The following is a 16,915-nucleotide window of genomic DNA, read 5'->3' as shown; positions in this document are numbered from 1 at the left end:
GCGACCACCTTGAGGGCGCTGCTTTGCTCATACTTGAAGTTTGCTCGTTCGTGATGTCCCAGCCCAGCACCTGTTTATCATGTTATGTTGATGCCTGACCCCCTCGTCCTTCACCGCTCATACAGGGAGAATTGGAAGGGCTAACCCCACCCTTGCTAACTCCTGTCAGCTAATTCGACGCCAATGTGACTTTCGCATCTTCTGTGACACCGTAGCATGGAAGTAATTAATGCAAACACGCAAGAAGGGGGCGCTTCAAAACAGCACTGATGTTGATATTATGGAGCTCAGTGCTGGAAAGACGATTGCACCATGGAGACAAAACAAACCCAATACTCACGAACAGAGCCTCTAGTTCTCACGGTACTGTCATGAATTTATAGTACCGCTGAAAACAACTTAGGTCCTAATAAAATTAATGTTTCGATGAGTGACGGAGTCTGCACGCACTGACACCGAAGCCAGCTAACCAAAAACGAAAGGAGTTCCAACCTGGTATGGCACTGCTGGGGCCCCTAAAGCTGGGTCACACAGGCGTACGCCACCACTACTTTAGTTGCGCACTGTTTGGACGGCATGTACTCACACCGAACACAGCACCATCGGCAACTCCGTAAACGGTGTAAACTTTTATGACATATTTGGTTTTAATGCCAATTGCTTTGTTTTATTACCAGCACGTCAGAGAAGGTGAAAGATTTGGCATGGAAATCTGAATTTTTGGCACCAAGGGTATCACTGGGGACTAACTCGTTTTTCATAATTCACAGCCCCGAGTGAACTGACAAACAGTGTGGACGTATCGGGTTGGCATAGCTTTGTGGAGAGCGTAGACCATCGTACCTTTGACCTTTATAAAAAAAATAATATTATAACATATAGAAAGCGGCAAATCATGCAAGCAAAATACAAAATAACCCATCCTCAAATGTTTTGACAAATTATCTTTTATGAAACCGTTGCCCCAAAATTTTCTAACATTTTACCAAATTTTCACTATTTTGTCTCCAAAATTCCCAAAAGTATCTGTGAGGACCATTTTTACCAGAAATCGTACATTTTTCGAGGCGCAAACTGTAAAACAATAATAGGATAAATTCAAACGTCCCTTCCTATCCCTTATCAATAAAAGACGGCAACTCTATAAACACTTTCTTGTGCATTTAATATGATGAATGAAATTAATGAATATTTATCATTGTTATAGAACATTTCATCTGTCTGTCATATTTTTCCACAGCACGAATGTGAAACATTTTCGCCTGAACAAATCCTTGTAAAATCGTTGTATCATCAAAGAAACTCTTCAGTATCACTACCTGAATAAATCTCTGAATAACCTGCGAGTTTAGAAATTTCTTCGGAATAGGATTTTTATTTACCGTGGAACATTACTTTTATTTTGTAATCAGGCTGCACGCATGCGTTTGGACGAATAATTCAGTAAAACTTGACCGACAACCCACCAGCCAGATAGCGGTTTATTTCACTTCAGGCGTTGTTATTGCAAGTAGTACATTTTACGGTTTTTTAATAGCTTGAATTTTACCATTCATCCGAAATTTGGGTTAAAAATATCATGTAGAAATACGGCGATCCATATAGATGGTCATTTCTGCTAAAAACGATATCAGGTTTTACAGAGCAAAAGTCAGCAGACGCGGTTCACTGACTGAAGTTTTGAATTCCTGCCTACTTTTGTGATTCGAAAAGAGTTTCAAATAAACTTGTTAAAAGCTTTAAGTTCTTCTTGTTCTTCGCGATTGAGTTGTAGAATTATATGAGGTTTCTTGACAATGAGTGTTCAGTGCCGCTATATGGGGCATGTTGTTTCGGATGAACGATTTCATAAATTTGGAAACGCCCGCGTCAAAACGCTACGCGGAATTAATTCGTCAGAGCGACATTATTCGATCAAAGATTTCGAACTGCTTATTCAACCTCCCTTGAATGGTGTGGGTGGGTTTATACTTTGTATTGTGGCCTTTTTGTCTCAGTGCCGATAGAACCACACGTGCAGTAGGGTGTGTATTGCTCGCACCCCACTAAGTAATGATGCGATTATGGCTGTTGGGCCCATAACGGTGCACGCAACAGCTGTATGCTAATTAAGCTATAGGCCTATAGGTTGAGTCGCGCCTTTTATGTCGTGTGCGCAATGTGCTCTTGTGGGCGTATCATTTCCACCAACACATTAATTATTCGGCCAATAACAATACGTCTTTCTTTCCATCGGAGATTCCATGGAAATTCAAATATCAGAGACGGGCGATACATCAGACAGACTTCACTTCATAAAATGGAAGCCACGAGGTCATGTATCAAAGTTGTGAACAAACATTTGCGTATGTTAAAAAAGCGCGACACTGGCGGCACTGGCTACAAGTCATGTGCTGCTTTGTTTCAGGTGGGGGCTAAACAATTGTACATTTTGGAGAGGGAATTTACTTATTGTTTTTCTGATTTAGGTGGGACTATGGATGAAATGACCACTGTAGACTAGTGAAAACGACACATTGGTATCACCGCGTCACTGTCCAATATCGAGTTTGGTTGGATTTTCGTTGAAGTTACCGATCCTTTCATTTGTTGACAAACGGTTTTGCAATAAGAGTATGAAGGATTCGAACTTCTTTTGTAAGCGGGCACGATTGTCAAGGACAGGTTGAGCATGTTGACAAAGAAATTCGGAGATGATTCTGTAATTATCAGGGTAGCGTTTGTGTTAATCTGTCTGTCCTGTGGAAGACTATAAAAAGGAAAGTCGTGAAAAGCGAACTAGGCCTACATCCCTGGACGGAATGCATCTTTTTAGGTGCTGACAAAATAACATTTCAGAACTTTCTTTGTTACACTCATTTCCAAAGACTGGAACTAAAGACCAGACGATTTGTACTGAAAAATACCATCAGGTGCAGACTGGAAAGATATTTATACTTGAAAAGAGATCACAAGACCGGAAAACTGATCCGATGAAGTAAATGGATATCAATCCGAAGTTTTCTCTCTTTGCAGTTTCTTGTCGACAGAATGAAATGTTATTTTTATGGAAATACTGTTCTCTTCTTCTAACGTGGATTTAATAAGGCCCATGTTGGAACGAACAGACGTCTCCTTTACAATTTGTTAAATGCTTTGACCAGTTAATAATCCTCTCCAACTATGGAGGAATGAGCGGAGAAAAAATGGTCGGGTTTTCGTTGGGCCATCTGAATCGGTATGTGAAGGCAGTCGACAGGATTTGTGACCGAAATGGATGGCAATCCAGAACAGGTTGAACGGGATAGCTCGCATGACACCATCTTTTGGACAAATACATATTCATTTCGCAGACAGAGTCCCTTTAATAAGTAATAAGCCGCGAGAAGGAAGAGTCTCATCTCATGTCAACACGGAGTAGGAGATTAATGACCCAAGTGATGACACCATCACCATAGGAACGAAGAAGCCCCTCTTGCTCGTCCATTGTCATTCCATCATGGGGGGAAAGACTCAGATGGCCGGGCTGTTGTGGGATGATCCTCCACTCATTTTGACAGCTAAATTAACCCGACATGTTGTCCAACCCCGGGAGCGAGGGCATCTCAATGGGCCGGGCCGGAAAGATGCCGGCCCAAAAAAAATACGCATCTAGACCGCCTGTTGACGTGTTCTCCAGCTGCCGACCTTTAGTACTGTCAGAGTGGCGCTTTTTTTCCATCCCTTTCGTTTCCACTCTGTTCCATTATCTGTAGTCTCTCTGTGTGTTTATGGGTTCTCGTGAACCACTTATGATTTTACGTGCTCGGACAAAGCCCCGATCCCCAAGTGATCCTAGTCCCGGTATCATAAAATCACTGGTCAACATTTCATTTGTGTGCCGGAAACCTTCTCAATCATTAATTTTTTTTGGTCAAAATGCAAGCACCATCATGATTGGATTGCGTCCAGATTGTGCTGTTTATGTCAGACTTGTGTTTCAGCTCCTGGAACAGAAAGTCAGCATTCTGGATCTGGTACTGTGCCATATATCCTGCCAACTCGATCTCATCCTAGCTCGTGTATTGCTATTAATCTTCTTGTATTAAAGACATATATTGACAAACGGCCTCACTTGCGTTTATAACGTGCCGTTGCTGTCCATATTAAATCAGTCTACTTGCGACATTTAAACCGTAACATGCCGTATGATTGACCTTACGTTCAGTCATGTGATATTAGTGCAGCTATTTATTTTGACAAAATCAGATCTGCGTTGATACTATCAAATGTTATTTTCCCTCCTCAGAGTTTTTGTTGGTTTCTTTAAAGGACAACTGTGAACTTGCATGAACAATGCAATGTGTCATTTTTCCATGAAATTTTCGGAGCATCTGAAAACAACGACGACGACAACGACGACAACAACAACAAATACAAACTGGAATACACAAAAATATCTCAGTCTGTTGTTCTGTCATCGACATAAAGGACAAAATCTTATGATAAACGGTAGGTTTACTGCATAATGTCAACCGGCTAATGAAGTTTCATACTGGACTCTATTGTTCACTTCCTCAAAATCAAACAAAAACAAAACAATTTTTCTACAATTAATGATAGCAATAATAGTTTACAAAGCATCAGGACTCAAGCGACAAAATCTGGTACCGTTTACTTCACTATGTCCACCGGCTAATAAAGTTTCATACTAAACTCCATTATTCACTACCTCAAAATCAAACAAAAACAATTTTTCCCAATAATAGTAATAATATTTTACAATGCATCTGTCCTTCATGCAATCTGCAAGTGGTAAACAGTCGGTCGAAAGAGTCATCAAAGACCGGAGCATCAGCATTCCTTTGTTCGACGTCGCTCCTCTGACGAAAAACCTCGTTATGCGCTGCAGCTCGCGGTATATCAAGGCTAGTGCCATTATTCGGTCCGCGCTTCACGAGTGATTCTGAAGTGAGTTTTATCGATCCCTCATTGTCCAAACTTGAACTGGTCTGTCAATTGCAAAACCGACAAAATGGAACCGCTTCGCTCTGCTAGGGTCAACTTCTTCCTTTTTCCTTCAACACGGTCCAAGAGTTTCGATTTCGGCCAGAATAATCGATTATCCATTCATCAGGCAAATAAAAAATAGAACCACTATGCAACAAATCCAATGAACCAGCCGTTCCAATTTGGTTACACTTAAGCAGAGGGGTTCTGATAGAAATTGCCAAGAGGTGAAACACAACAGACAGAAAAAAAGACCACTTTATGCACGCAAATTTCTATTACATTCCGGTATCCAGCCTGAAAGTAAAAGGTTACGCAGCGAGCTTCCGGAACCCACGCGCAGTCTGCCTTTGGGGATTTTACATTGGGCCGTCCTATCACTTTCGACAATTTGTGGAAGAGCAATTACTAACTGAAACCACCCCATGAAACACTCATGTTGGAATTTTACCTTTGTCTTCCTCAAGTAATATTTAGGAAAAGTCACCTTAAGATGGGTAAAAATCGAACTTTATCAACGACCTTTCATGTCCGGCGATATCGAACTTATAGGTCTCCTTGTTCATTCATACACGTTTGTTTTCATTCCCATGCTTTCGTGAAAACAACATTGTACAACCTTGCAAAGATTTACCTTCCTACAGTCGATGGGTTCCAGATTCCGTTGAGTTGACATCACGCAGTTATTGTTAGCAAAGGTTAGATGAAATATTAGAATCTCTTGTAAAAGTAGAACATTAAAGTTTATTAACTTATAAACGGGTGTAAAATAATCTCTGTTTTTATTTCGGCTTCGACTACCATAAAATTTCAAACCGTAAATGCTCATCTCCGTACGAGACTGCCGCATTGCACTTTTTTTACGTATTTTAGATTGTCGGAAGTGATGGGTCAATTTTTGGCAGGGTATTTCTCTTCTAGGTCAGGTTATTTTTCAGTTTCTTTTTATAGATTTACATACTAGCAAATATTTTCTAAAGTCCCTTTTCTGAGTTGGATTTTTTTTAAAGTAAAAGTAAATTAAAAGTAATTGAACGAAGAAAATATTACACATTTTAAAATCTTTGTTTTTCCTATCCAAGGGTTCCGGAAGCGCGCCATCAGGGGTCAACTTTCAGGGTCAATTGTGAACTAATTAACAGGCACAATAGTTTTCAGTTTGATTGATTTTAAAGGCCTCTGCCATGTTTAAATGCACTTGTATTGTTTAATTCGGGTTTCTGTTTAAATTTTAAATACATCATCTGCCAACGACTTGTTTGTATTTTTGAATTGCAATCACGTGCAACTGTAGTCAGGTTAATCCCAGAAAATTTCCTAGACTCGCTCTTCATACAAGAGAATTTCTTTGCTGTGTTGGAGATTTTCACGGTAGAGAACGAGCCTATACTCAGTTACGAAACAACCAGATCTACGGCGGATATGCAGGGTCGGAAATCAGTTCTATAAAATATAGAAAAAGACAAGAAACTCGTTAAATCGGATGGCTTTAAATCTGAATTATGCATTAATTTAACAAGACTGATGGGAACGTGTGTAAAACGCGTGAACGCACAGAAATTCAATTAAAATTAAATGCCATTCGGATATGAAATGTTTGGGAGGGTTTTTCGTATTTAATTTCAGAGGACAACATCTGCCAACCTGTTTGCATATTTAAATTGCATTGCAATAATGGGCTCATTAATCTCCGGGATTTCCTCCAATATGCCCTCCCGTTTAAGCTTTTTTCTTTAAATCACACGCCTAATTAGAAGCTTCAATGCGCTGGCTTAGAAGATACCTAGCCACTCTTTTGCAGCGTTTTATGGGCCTTAACATGTTTTATTTTCAGGTAGCGCAACGGAACATATCTGGCTATACGCGAGCTCGCGGCTTTGAAAATTCGCTGATTGGCGAACATCGGGAAAAATAATCATCCGGAGCTGTTTTTCCCTGGGAGCACGGCACAGGGCGGTACGGCCGTTCCTCGTGGCTGGTGATGTATCACATTCGCTCCATCACCCTTTCGTGCCTTGCATCCGCATAACAAGCCAACACCATCGATTATCAAGACTCTTATTTCATAAAATTTTATACCACTGCAAGAATTTCGATGATCACCGTAGCATGAGAACAAAGAAAAACCGGCTGAGATTGGCCGAGGAGGGCCAGATTTCTTATCTTTCTTTCCTTCATTGCTCTTTTTTTTCTTTTTCTTCCATCCGTGGAAAGAATCTCGGCACCGGCGAATGGCTCGGCGGAATAATGGCTTCGCCGCAGGGTGGCTGGCTCATTAGTCTGTACATGCGCTGTTGTGGGGTCCGCCATCCAGTACACGATTACAATCCAATCTGCCCGGCCGAAAACAAAGAGCGGACGCGTGTCCCGTTCTGCAGTGTAGTACCCCCTCACAACCAAACAAAGGAGAAGCTAACGGTACCTCTACACGCTAGCCGGGGGAACGTGCCGGGAGATTGCAGCTGCCTCAGCTTGGCGGCCGACACACCAACCGCATCGCCGAGCAAGCCGGCCGAGCCGTATGGACGGCTGAAAGGGGGCGGGGACTTCGACGACGACAGTTTAACGATAAGCGCCCATGACGGAATTCACTGGTCCGTTGCGCATTCTACGGGCCAACCAGAAGGCTTGCTGACTTGTTAGCATCTCGTCGGCCGAGTGACAGAATTTGCGCGTCACATTTAACTGTGCAAAACGCCGCTAATGCCCGCATTCTGCCACATGAAAACGGGAAGTCAGACGTGTTATCACCACCTGTGGTCCTTCCCGTGCATAATAGGTGGAATCTGTGAGCTTCGTTTACCGACAATACTGATGAGGCTTACTCTGTAATAGATCTCTACTGATATCTCCAGTCACCTGCTACCTGGTCGGTGTTCACACTTCGCGGTAAACGGGACGATTCTTGTTGTCCTCCCTGCACACGTCTACGTCTGTAAACGCACGACGGTTTGACGATAACGGTGGCGGTTGGCATTGCGGGGTCTGCGGGTCCCCCCGTTCAAGCGAGAAGATGCCGAGGGGGTTCCTGGTGAAACGAAACAGGAAATCTGGGTCTGTCTCCTACCGTTCTCGCTGCTCCGACGAAGATCAGGATGATGCCTACATCGAGAATGATGGCACGGAGTGCTATACTAAGCCATTCAATTCCCCGGACTCCGGCTACGGTCACAGCCCGGTTACGCTGCTAGTGAAGGAAAGCCCGGCCTTCAGATTCGACAAGGAGTCCGTCTACTCTCGTGTTAGCTCTCCCCACCTGAACAACTGTTCCTACCCGTCCCCGCTGACTTACAGTTCCCCATCCTCTGCATCCCTGAACACCGAGAGGAACAAGACGCTCTGGCCTTTCACCGTGACTCCTACAACGCCGCCCAGGAGACTCCCCTCCGGCGTCCCGCCCCCTCTCAGAATAAAGCGCCCGCTATCCGAGGAGAACGAGCGAAAACAGCACAAAGCCAAGAAGCCCAAAGCCGCCCGCAAACTCAACTTTGATGAGGACAATACCTCTCCCGTTCACGGCACCATCATCCGTGGTGATGTGTCGTCCAATGGAGGTCCAGATAATGGTAAAGGTGCCAACGGGGGATGCGACAGTGACAAGGGTGGAGCGCAGGACAACAGCCTTGGCGGGGACTTCGTCTGTCAGCTGTGTAAAGAGCAGTACCCTGACCCCTTCTCCTTGGCCCAACATAAGTGCTCCCGTATTGTGCACGTTGAATATCGCTGCCCCGAGTGCGACAAAGTGTTCAACTGCCCAGCCAATCTAGCCTCCCACCGACGATGGCACAAGCCACGACCCAACAGCCGGTCCACGCCCAACTCTCCTCGCATCCTGCCGGCATCACCGGCCAAACCGGACGGTAGCAAGACCTTCGAGGTGACCCATCGGGCCGAGCAGCCGGACGAATCCTTGACCCTCATCAAGGATGATCTGACCAGCACTGGGAGTGACAGCAGTCGCAGTACTCCGAGCCCCGGGCAGGCCGCACCCAACGAGGAGGGGCAGTACGAGTGCGACCAGTGCGGCAAGAAGTTCCGGCGGCCGGCCAACCTCCGGAAGCACATGCAACACCACGGTGAGGAGGACACCTATCCGTGTCAGTACTGTGGCCAGACGTTCAGCAGCCTGACCAGCCGGGCCAAGCACGTCCTGACTCATGCCGTGGGCCCAAAGGAGGTCAACTGTGACGTGTGTGGAGGCTCCTACCAAAACAAGATGGCGTTAGACCAGCACGTGCGACTACATCACTCAAGCGAGGTCTACCCGTGCAAGTATTGCTCTTGTAACTTCACCAGTTCACCTGGGCTGACTCGACACATCAACAAAAGGCACCCATCTGAAAACAGACAAGTCATTCTGCTTCAGCAATTGCCTGTGCACCCGTGAGTACAGTTTAACAAAGCCACGTGTAACAATAATGTACCGTCGTTTTGCTACTCAAAGATCAATATTTTTGCACTAAAAAGAAAACGATCTTTAATAATACAACCTGAAATCTCCAGAGGACAGTTTTGTGGTCTTAATTTCACCTATATACACAAAAAGTTTGCTCTTAGAGAATGCATACTGTTTCTTTTCTGTTTAAAAGCGAATTCGCCACGAATTACGTCGCCAAAACTAAAAGAGTAGGGTTGATTGTACCATTCTCAATACAAGAAAACGGCCTTCGAATATGATAAACATTTACAAGTTACTGTGCACAATAGCTATTTATCACACAATAATTATGTTGCATATTATTGCCATTAATCCTCAGGCTATTTTATTATCAAGACGAACAAAAACTTGTTCGCTTTTGGCTTTAGTCCAATAGACTACATTCAGTTCAGCAGACCACACTACATCTCCAACGGATAAAGAATCACAGCTGTGTAAATATCAGAAACAACACTACCAAGTATACATGTATGCTCCATCAGTACACATCCTGGTGGAGAAAACGTGCTATCGTGTTCACGTAACGCATAATAGCTACAGGTTTTGTTTAAGGAGGACATTATCATAACTCTGCGATTTACCTATTGTCGAACTTCGTTGAATCTTTTCCATTTTTTTTCCTCTGGGAAAAGAGAGATGCACAGTCGGCCGTTTATCTATTATGTTTGAAGTTTCCCTCAGAGGGAAAAAATTGTATTCCAACAGGCAAAACCATTCCTTCGTGTTGTTATATCTTCTTCTGACTATAACCAAGTACTGAAACAGATGTCCAAATGTTTCTGCTCTGTTAATGATTATGTTGTAATAAACTTATGTTGTTTTTACTGCCATTGTTCAACTAAGTGTGAGCCGGGTACCTATTATTTGAAAGCAAGACACTCGCCATCATTCCGTTTCGGACGTCTTTTTGTGTATATAGAAGATAACAAATTGAATATTTATGGTAAAAGCTCGAATCTGATCTGCCATCCTCCGCGTTGTCATACAATGGGTATAACTAATGCTTATAGAACAAGTCCTGAGGGAATGAAGACAGAATTGGAAAGGTTTGAGTTAAGCTAGTTTTTACAGATGTCGGTGTTTGTGTGGTGAAACAGTTAATCTCCCTATACAATTCATCTATAACACGTACACATTTCGACAAGAATCTTATAAACCGTTTCATTCCGTTCTTTACGTTTGATTATAATTCAACATTCCATTAGTCAACTTAACTACGGAAAATAAAATTGTGCCTACACGACTACCCTTCGATTCTGTTTTTTTCTTCCAGTGATTTTCAGTTTTGTCGCTGAGTAAAATTTATAGCTATAACATTAAAGGGCACTATATATTATTTGTAGATGTTAATTACCATTTTGTGTGCTAAATTTCCATATGGAAATATTTGAACGAATAAATCATTCCACTGGTTTGTGTTATTTTGTACACACTGTTTGTACCTGTGTATTTAAGGATACATGCATCACATAAAGTGGGGAAGAAAGAACAGAATATATTTTACCTTAATCGTAATAGTTGTTTGAATATTTCAAGAGATGTCATATTTTTTCATGGCTCACTTTTAATAATGCCATTCCCACAAGTTGTGCTTGTTGCTGTGGTAAATATTTATCTTGACTTTTCTTTAATCATGATTTCGTTCATGAGAAGGAAATCGTGGAATTCAGTAAAACATTTGTTCGAAGTTTGCAAATTGATTAAATGTACATGTACATGGTGAGCATAATCTAAAAGCAGTACCTCCAAGCCAATGGAATGAGTGAATATCACTCTGTTTTAGTAGATTATGGAATGACTAGCACCCCCAGTCATTAGGTCATGCAACACTGAATGTGTGCAGCGGTGCGCGAACGGGGCGAGATTGAAAATGGAAGATTATATGGGATGATTATTTCATGCTGACATCGAGAGACCGCTGTCAAACACGTGCATGTTGTTGCTACCGTCATGTTTCATTTTGACTGGCGATTCTTTGTGTTTGGAAACCGTGCATTGTGCAGGGAGCCAAGTCGGTTGGTTTGTTTGTCGTTTGTATTTTAAGAATCTGAAGTCAGTAGTTTCTTATTTATCCACTGTATCGGCGTGAAATATTATACCGCTGTTAATATTTATCGTATTATAGTATTGTCGTTTATTTTATCCTCGTGTTCGTATTGTGCTGTTTATTTATTTATTTGTATAATGGATAAATTAGGGAGTAGTGGAAATAAAGATCCACTAATTTTAGGGGATTACTGGTCGACACGAAGATTTTACACTGCTCCATTCGACCTCCAAATGCTATGCCCTTGCTTTGAAATATCGTGCTAGTTTGCCAGTTTACCAATTCATTGTACTCCAAGAAGTGTGCTTTTTCCGTTTAAGCTATTTATTGAAATATACTATACTAAGATTATTTTTGGTCTTATTTATTTATGTTTTCGTCCACAAATGTACTCACATGTTAACCACAAAATGTTTTATTTGGTGTTGAGGTATTCGGTGTCATTAAATACCAGGCTGGTATTTATTAGTAAATACCAATTTACTGGTTACATAAGCATGTAAAAAGCTAGGCGTATTTATTACAAACAATATTATAATTGGCGATATGTTTACATGGCACAGGTCACAGTTATTTATTCGTAACTATGATAAATTTACGGATTTCTATTTAAACGGCTTTTGTATTTCAGTGTCTATGCTTCATTTCGTGAAAATGTCATATTGAGTCATTCCATATTTATGATTATTGACAGTTTTATTATTGTCATGAGTTATTTACCACCATATAAACCTTTGTTTATGGATTCGTCTATTTATTGTTTTTAATTGCATAATGCAACATAGCAAATTGAGTGTTATCCGTATTTGTCTGTAATTATGTTATCATAAAATATGCTATTGTTTTGTCGTACGATTTTCCCCAGACGTGTAATTTGTTCATAATGATCTCATACTGAGGATATTTGAAGAAAAACCAAACACTTAAGTATGTACTAAATGAGATTTCAAAGTATTTAGAAGCACTCTATAAAGATGCCTTCATTTGTTATTTGGAAGAAGGGCCTTGATTAAAACATCGTTTTTTGATCGATCGTTTTTTTTACAATGATGTAAATAAACTATAGAAATGACGTAATTTCTTTGGGTGTTGTGTTGTGTGTTACAAGGCTTTCTTTAAAATGAAGGGGGGATAAGCTATGTATGAAATCACACTGGATGTGGAAGTCACAAAGGGCCATAATTGGGATAACTTACTCCTTTTAAGAGATGGATGTGCACCCCCCCAAATGGGTTGAGACATTGTTATAACCGACATGCAATTACACCTTGCCGCTGCATGGAAGTATGAATTCCTCATTAGAGAATATGGTCCCTGGTGACGTTTACCCCCCCCCCTTCTCCCTTGCTAATGAGGGGTTGTAAACCCTCACCTCCAAAGCTAACAACATTCCACGGGGAGGGGGGGTGCGTTGAAAACAGTGCTATCCATTTTGTTCTCCAGTTGGTCATTAATTGGTTCAAAAAAGGGGGTGGGGCGTTCATACCACATACATGTATAGCATTTAAGTACTTTTCGGATGGTGAAACTTTAAGCTACGGTGGCATAGAACATAACACCTGGAACTTTCTTGTTTGAGGAGATATTCATTACAAAGGGAGTGCTGGTAATCAGCAAAACTGCACGAAGCTCACTAACACTGCACTTCTTTCTCCTAACTTTGTCTACTTTTTTCACTCAATTTCTTTTATTTAACCAAACTGACTTTGAAATACATGTCCTTCATTGATGATTCCTTGCGTTGGTCTTAAATCTTAAATATTAAAGTAATAAAGAATACCAGTTGAGGTTTTTTTTACAGGCAATTTACTTCTGCAAGTGTTGATTCCAATTTCTGACATGAACGAGCATAGTTGCAAACGATTGCGGGTCACGATCATTAATTTTTATGATCGTACAGCCAGTCTTACCGTATCGTGCTATTACCTTCGCAAGCCAGCGTATAACTTTCAACTGCCAGAGTAGGCCGTACAGCACGTGTCCCGTGTCTGGACGTTGGATAACTCATAACTATGACAGACTGGCACCTGACCACAGCTTCATGTATACACAAACTTTTTGATGCAAAAACTGAAGCAAGAAGCCGCACTGATGGCAAGGACAGCGTTGTGCGCATGAACAAACGGTAAAGCGATCGTGTTTGTTTGATCTGACCATGATCTGACACTGGTGCACGCTCATTATCGGCCACTGCAAGCCTTTACAAGTCCAAACGTCAACCTCAGTTGAGGTCTTGGGAAAAAGTTCACTGCTTAGTTCCGAACCTTACCACCACCACCGCACTATGCACATGGACATGCTGTTCTCGAGCCCTACGCCTCGAGTTACGGACAATAATCTCGTAACATTTTATTGCACCGGGTCGTGGTGGGCCGGCAACGGCGCCGAGCAGTACCCGTACGCTGGCATTACTGCACAGACACAAAGATGAAAACACAACACGTTAGCATATGGAACGTGTATTGACAAAACGGCATGTCCACTGTGGAGCTGGAAATGATGACAGATTCAATGCTATTCGGACAAAGAGAAAAAATCGTTCGTCCAAATATACATTCTTTGTGAACTGGGACGGACTTTTCTTCCTGGAGACAAAGAACTTTGACAAGCATTTGTTTTTCTGTGTGTACGGGTTTCGAACGAAGACATAATACTGGAGTTAATTTGATCACAGTTGGTTTAAATTTTTTTTCGTTTTCTTTCATCTATTAAATCACACTTTTGTATGTATGAAATTCCCTTCCCAACAAACAACGCAAACTCTTTTGAAAGACTTGCGATAAGATTTTCAATCATGACCAGGCAGTAAATCCTACTTTAACTCATTTCTTTTCCACGACATATCACCTAATGTTGGTAAACAGTATTTTTTTCGTTCCCACAAAAATCGATCCGTAAAATTTGGAGGTCTGAAGCGAGAATCTGATAAACTAAGTGTTCTCTGAAAGACACCGTATCACATTCAGAACGAGTGGTGATGCCAAGACCATTGTAGAGGTGGTCACGTCCAGAATAACCCGTCTCAGTAGTGTGCAACCTCCGCATTTGAAGCAAGACATTGGACGGAGAGACCCCCCGCCCGCCTTTGTGTTGGTCATTGTTTGATCAGAATCTCAGGTATTCTTTGAAGACTTCTAGGGGGATATGTTAAGTAACAATAGTCTAGAGTGTGTATAGGGATTGGACAGGTAAGGGGGGGTACCCCTCCGCCCCATATCTTGCCTGGTATAAACCTCCGAGTCAATCCCAAATATGACAAATCAATGCACTTCCAACATACGTTTCACTTGCATCCAGTGAGCCATCAGTTTAAACACACTTCTAAACACTCGTTGTACCTACATTTTAAACACGCTTCACCGACGAAATATTTGTACATTTACACTCAAATGCGTTTAGGGATGCGTTTAAATGCTAAGTGGATTTCACAAAGCATGTCAATAAACACACCGTGGGTTCAACGTGCTTAAAAGGTGCCAAAATGGGTGGGTACGGAGTGTTTAAACGTTGTTTTACAATAAAGTCTTTGTCATGCAGTTTAGTGCAAAGCTTGACTTTCCAATTTGATATGACCATTTCATTTCGAGATTTCACCCAAACAGCTTGAGTTAATTACTTAAGCAGCCTAATGTAAGGTGCAAATGTACTGGTACATTTAAAGAAACAAAACAATGATTACATTTCTTTGTTGCTTGTCAAGACTTCCTTGACACGACAAACGAAGTACGTCTAAATGCTGGTGCAAACAGACAGCACTGCAGATGTTTGCTTTCTTTGAGAGTAACCACAGCGCGGTTACTACAGTCGGCCACGACGGTAATTCAATTGAATCTCCTCAGTTCCAAGCTCCTTAGGAGAGAAGGTGAGTGCAGTTGTGGCCCCCTCCCGTCTTTTTAACGTAGATTTTCTTGCATCATCAACATTGAGACAGGGCGTCTGCTTTGATTTCAATGTGCTTAAAGAAAATTTGATCAGGGCATTTTAAAGAGCCGTGTGGACTGGTAATGATGATGCGATCCAAAGCCGATGCAGAGGGTCCTTCTTCGTTTCTCGGGTCGATTTAGCGGCTGAGTGTCTCCAGCCATGGGTAAGACGAGGTATCCGTCCAGTCTCAATCTCGCGCACTAGAAAAAGCTAGCTTTGTGAGTGCTCCGACTCGCCGGCACGGGAGTCATCACGCGGCTTCCCTAGCAACGGAAGGCCACTCTCGTTGGTGTATGAGAGGAGATGAGACGAGTAGAACATGAAGGAGTGCCACTCCAGGCGGCAAGGTAATTGCCTCATTTCATCCGCAGTCCATCCCATTCGTTAAACATCATACTCCGGAGGTCAGGGGAAGACAATATTGTCATAACTCTCATCTGTCTGGTATCCCAGCGCGCGATGACATCAGAATGTCGAGTCTACAAGCCCACATGAAAATCTCGTTTCGAGTCATTTTTGGCTATTAAGTAAGTTTTAATTAAAGCCCCCACAAACAAGTGACGGCAGGTTTGGAGTGTGACCTCGGAGAATATGGGAATGCACCGTACGATATTACATCCGGCCGGATGCGCTTGAGCTTGATGGGCTGTTGCTCCAGATTCCAATTGGAATTTGTTTTCTCTGTCTTATCCGATCAACCAATTTGCAATGAGTTCAACCAAACGTGCTTACCGGAAGAAAAAAAAAATAATTAAGGCACACCAATCATTGTATATCACCACCATTACTTCCGAAGACGAGCAGGTTGATCTCAACCTCCACATGAAATTGGGCATGCGTGAACTTGAGGGACTACTCAAAGCAGTGAGAACAATGGCAGTTACAACACCCGCGTGGAAGGCTGGGAGTCCAGAAAATAAGGGGGTACAAATAAACTCAGCGACTAGATTTATGGAAGTCCAATAAAAACGTGTTGACTACTGTGTTGAGCCTACCCGCGATGTTCTGCGTTCCTTCACAAGATTCCAAGAGAGATTCTGCCATTCAGCTGCAATTCCTTCGGGTGATGGTGTAAGCAGAAACCGAAGGGCGGAGTGATGCACTCCTGCGTGGATGGAATCACTGGAGGGCGCTTCAAAAAAAAAGGAACACGTTCGATCAAAAATTGTGGTTGTCGGTGCACCCTCATATTTAGGCCAGAAATATTTCCGCCGAGCTCATTAATAAAAGTTATATTTACACTCAAAATATTCTATATTAGCGGGTCCTGAGAGGCATGGAACTGGGGAATTGAAGAAATATGACACTGAACCTCTGGGCCGGACTCAGGGCTTCCGATTTTGAGCAATTTGAATGCAACAGGGTCCGAAAGTGGCACTAATTGAGCCATTTTGCAGAGGGATGCATTTTCAAAATAGCTATTTTCCCAGAGAGTGAAATTTCCTTCATTTTAGGGGTGGTCTGCTATAGGTGAGAATTTCTCAAAATTTCATTGGTCAACCCACTAAAAATTGAAAGGAAATGAAAGAGGACATGTG

General features: G+C 42.2%; 1 protein-coding gene across 1 annotated transcript; it reads left to right on the top strand.

Moving 5' to 3' along the window:
• Positions 1-6,778: 6,778 nt before the first annotated feature.
• insm2 (INSM transcriptional repressor 2) lies at positions 6,779-12,530 on the top strand. The gene has a single exon (XM_022227531.2). The coding sequence runs from the start codon at positions 7,982-7,984 to the stop codon at positions 9,353-9,355; it is 1,374 nt and encodes a 457-aa protein (XP_022083223.1). The 5' UTR covers positions 6,779-7,981; the 3' UTR covers positions 9,356-12,530.
• The last annotated feature ends 4,385 nt before the right edge of the window (positions 12,531-16,915 follow it).

Source organism: Acanthaster planci, linkage group LG01, assembly GCF_054643075.1.
Source record: "Acanthaster planci isolate LZ-2023a linkage group LG01, COTS_SCS, whole genome shotgun sequence".
NCBI lineage: Eukaryota > Metazoa > Echinodermata > Asteroidea > Valvatida > Acanthasteridae > Acanthaster > Acanthaster planci.
Note: the sequence above shows the minus strand (reverse complement) of the source record. Positions and strands in the feature narration are given on the sequence as shown.

What these genes read in the sequence shown, in the direction of transcription:
- insm2 (XM_022227531.2), top strand. Translation starts at nt 7,982, where the DNA reads ATGCCGAGGGGGTTCCTGGTGAAACGAAACAGGAAATCTGGGTCTGTC.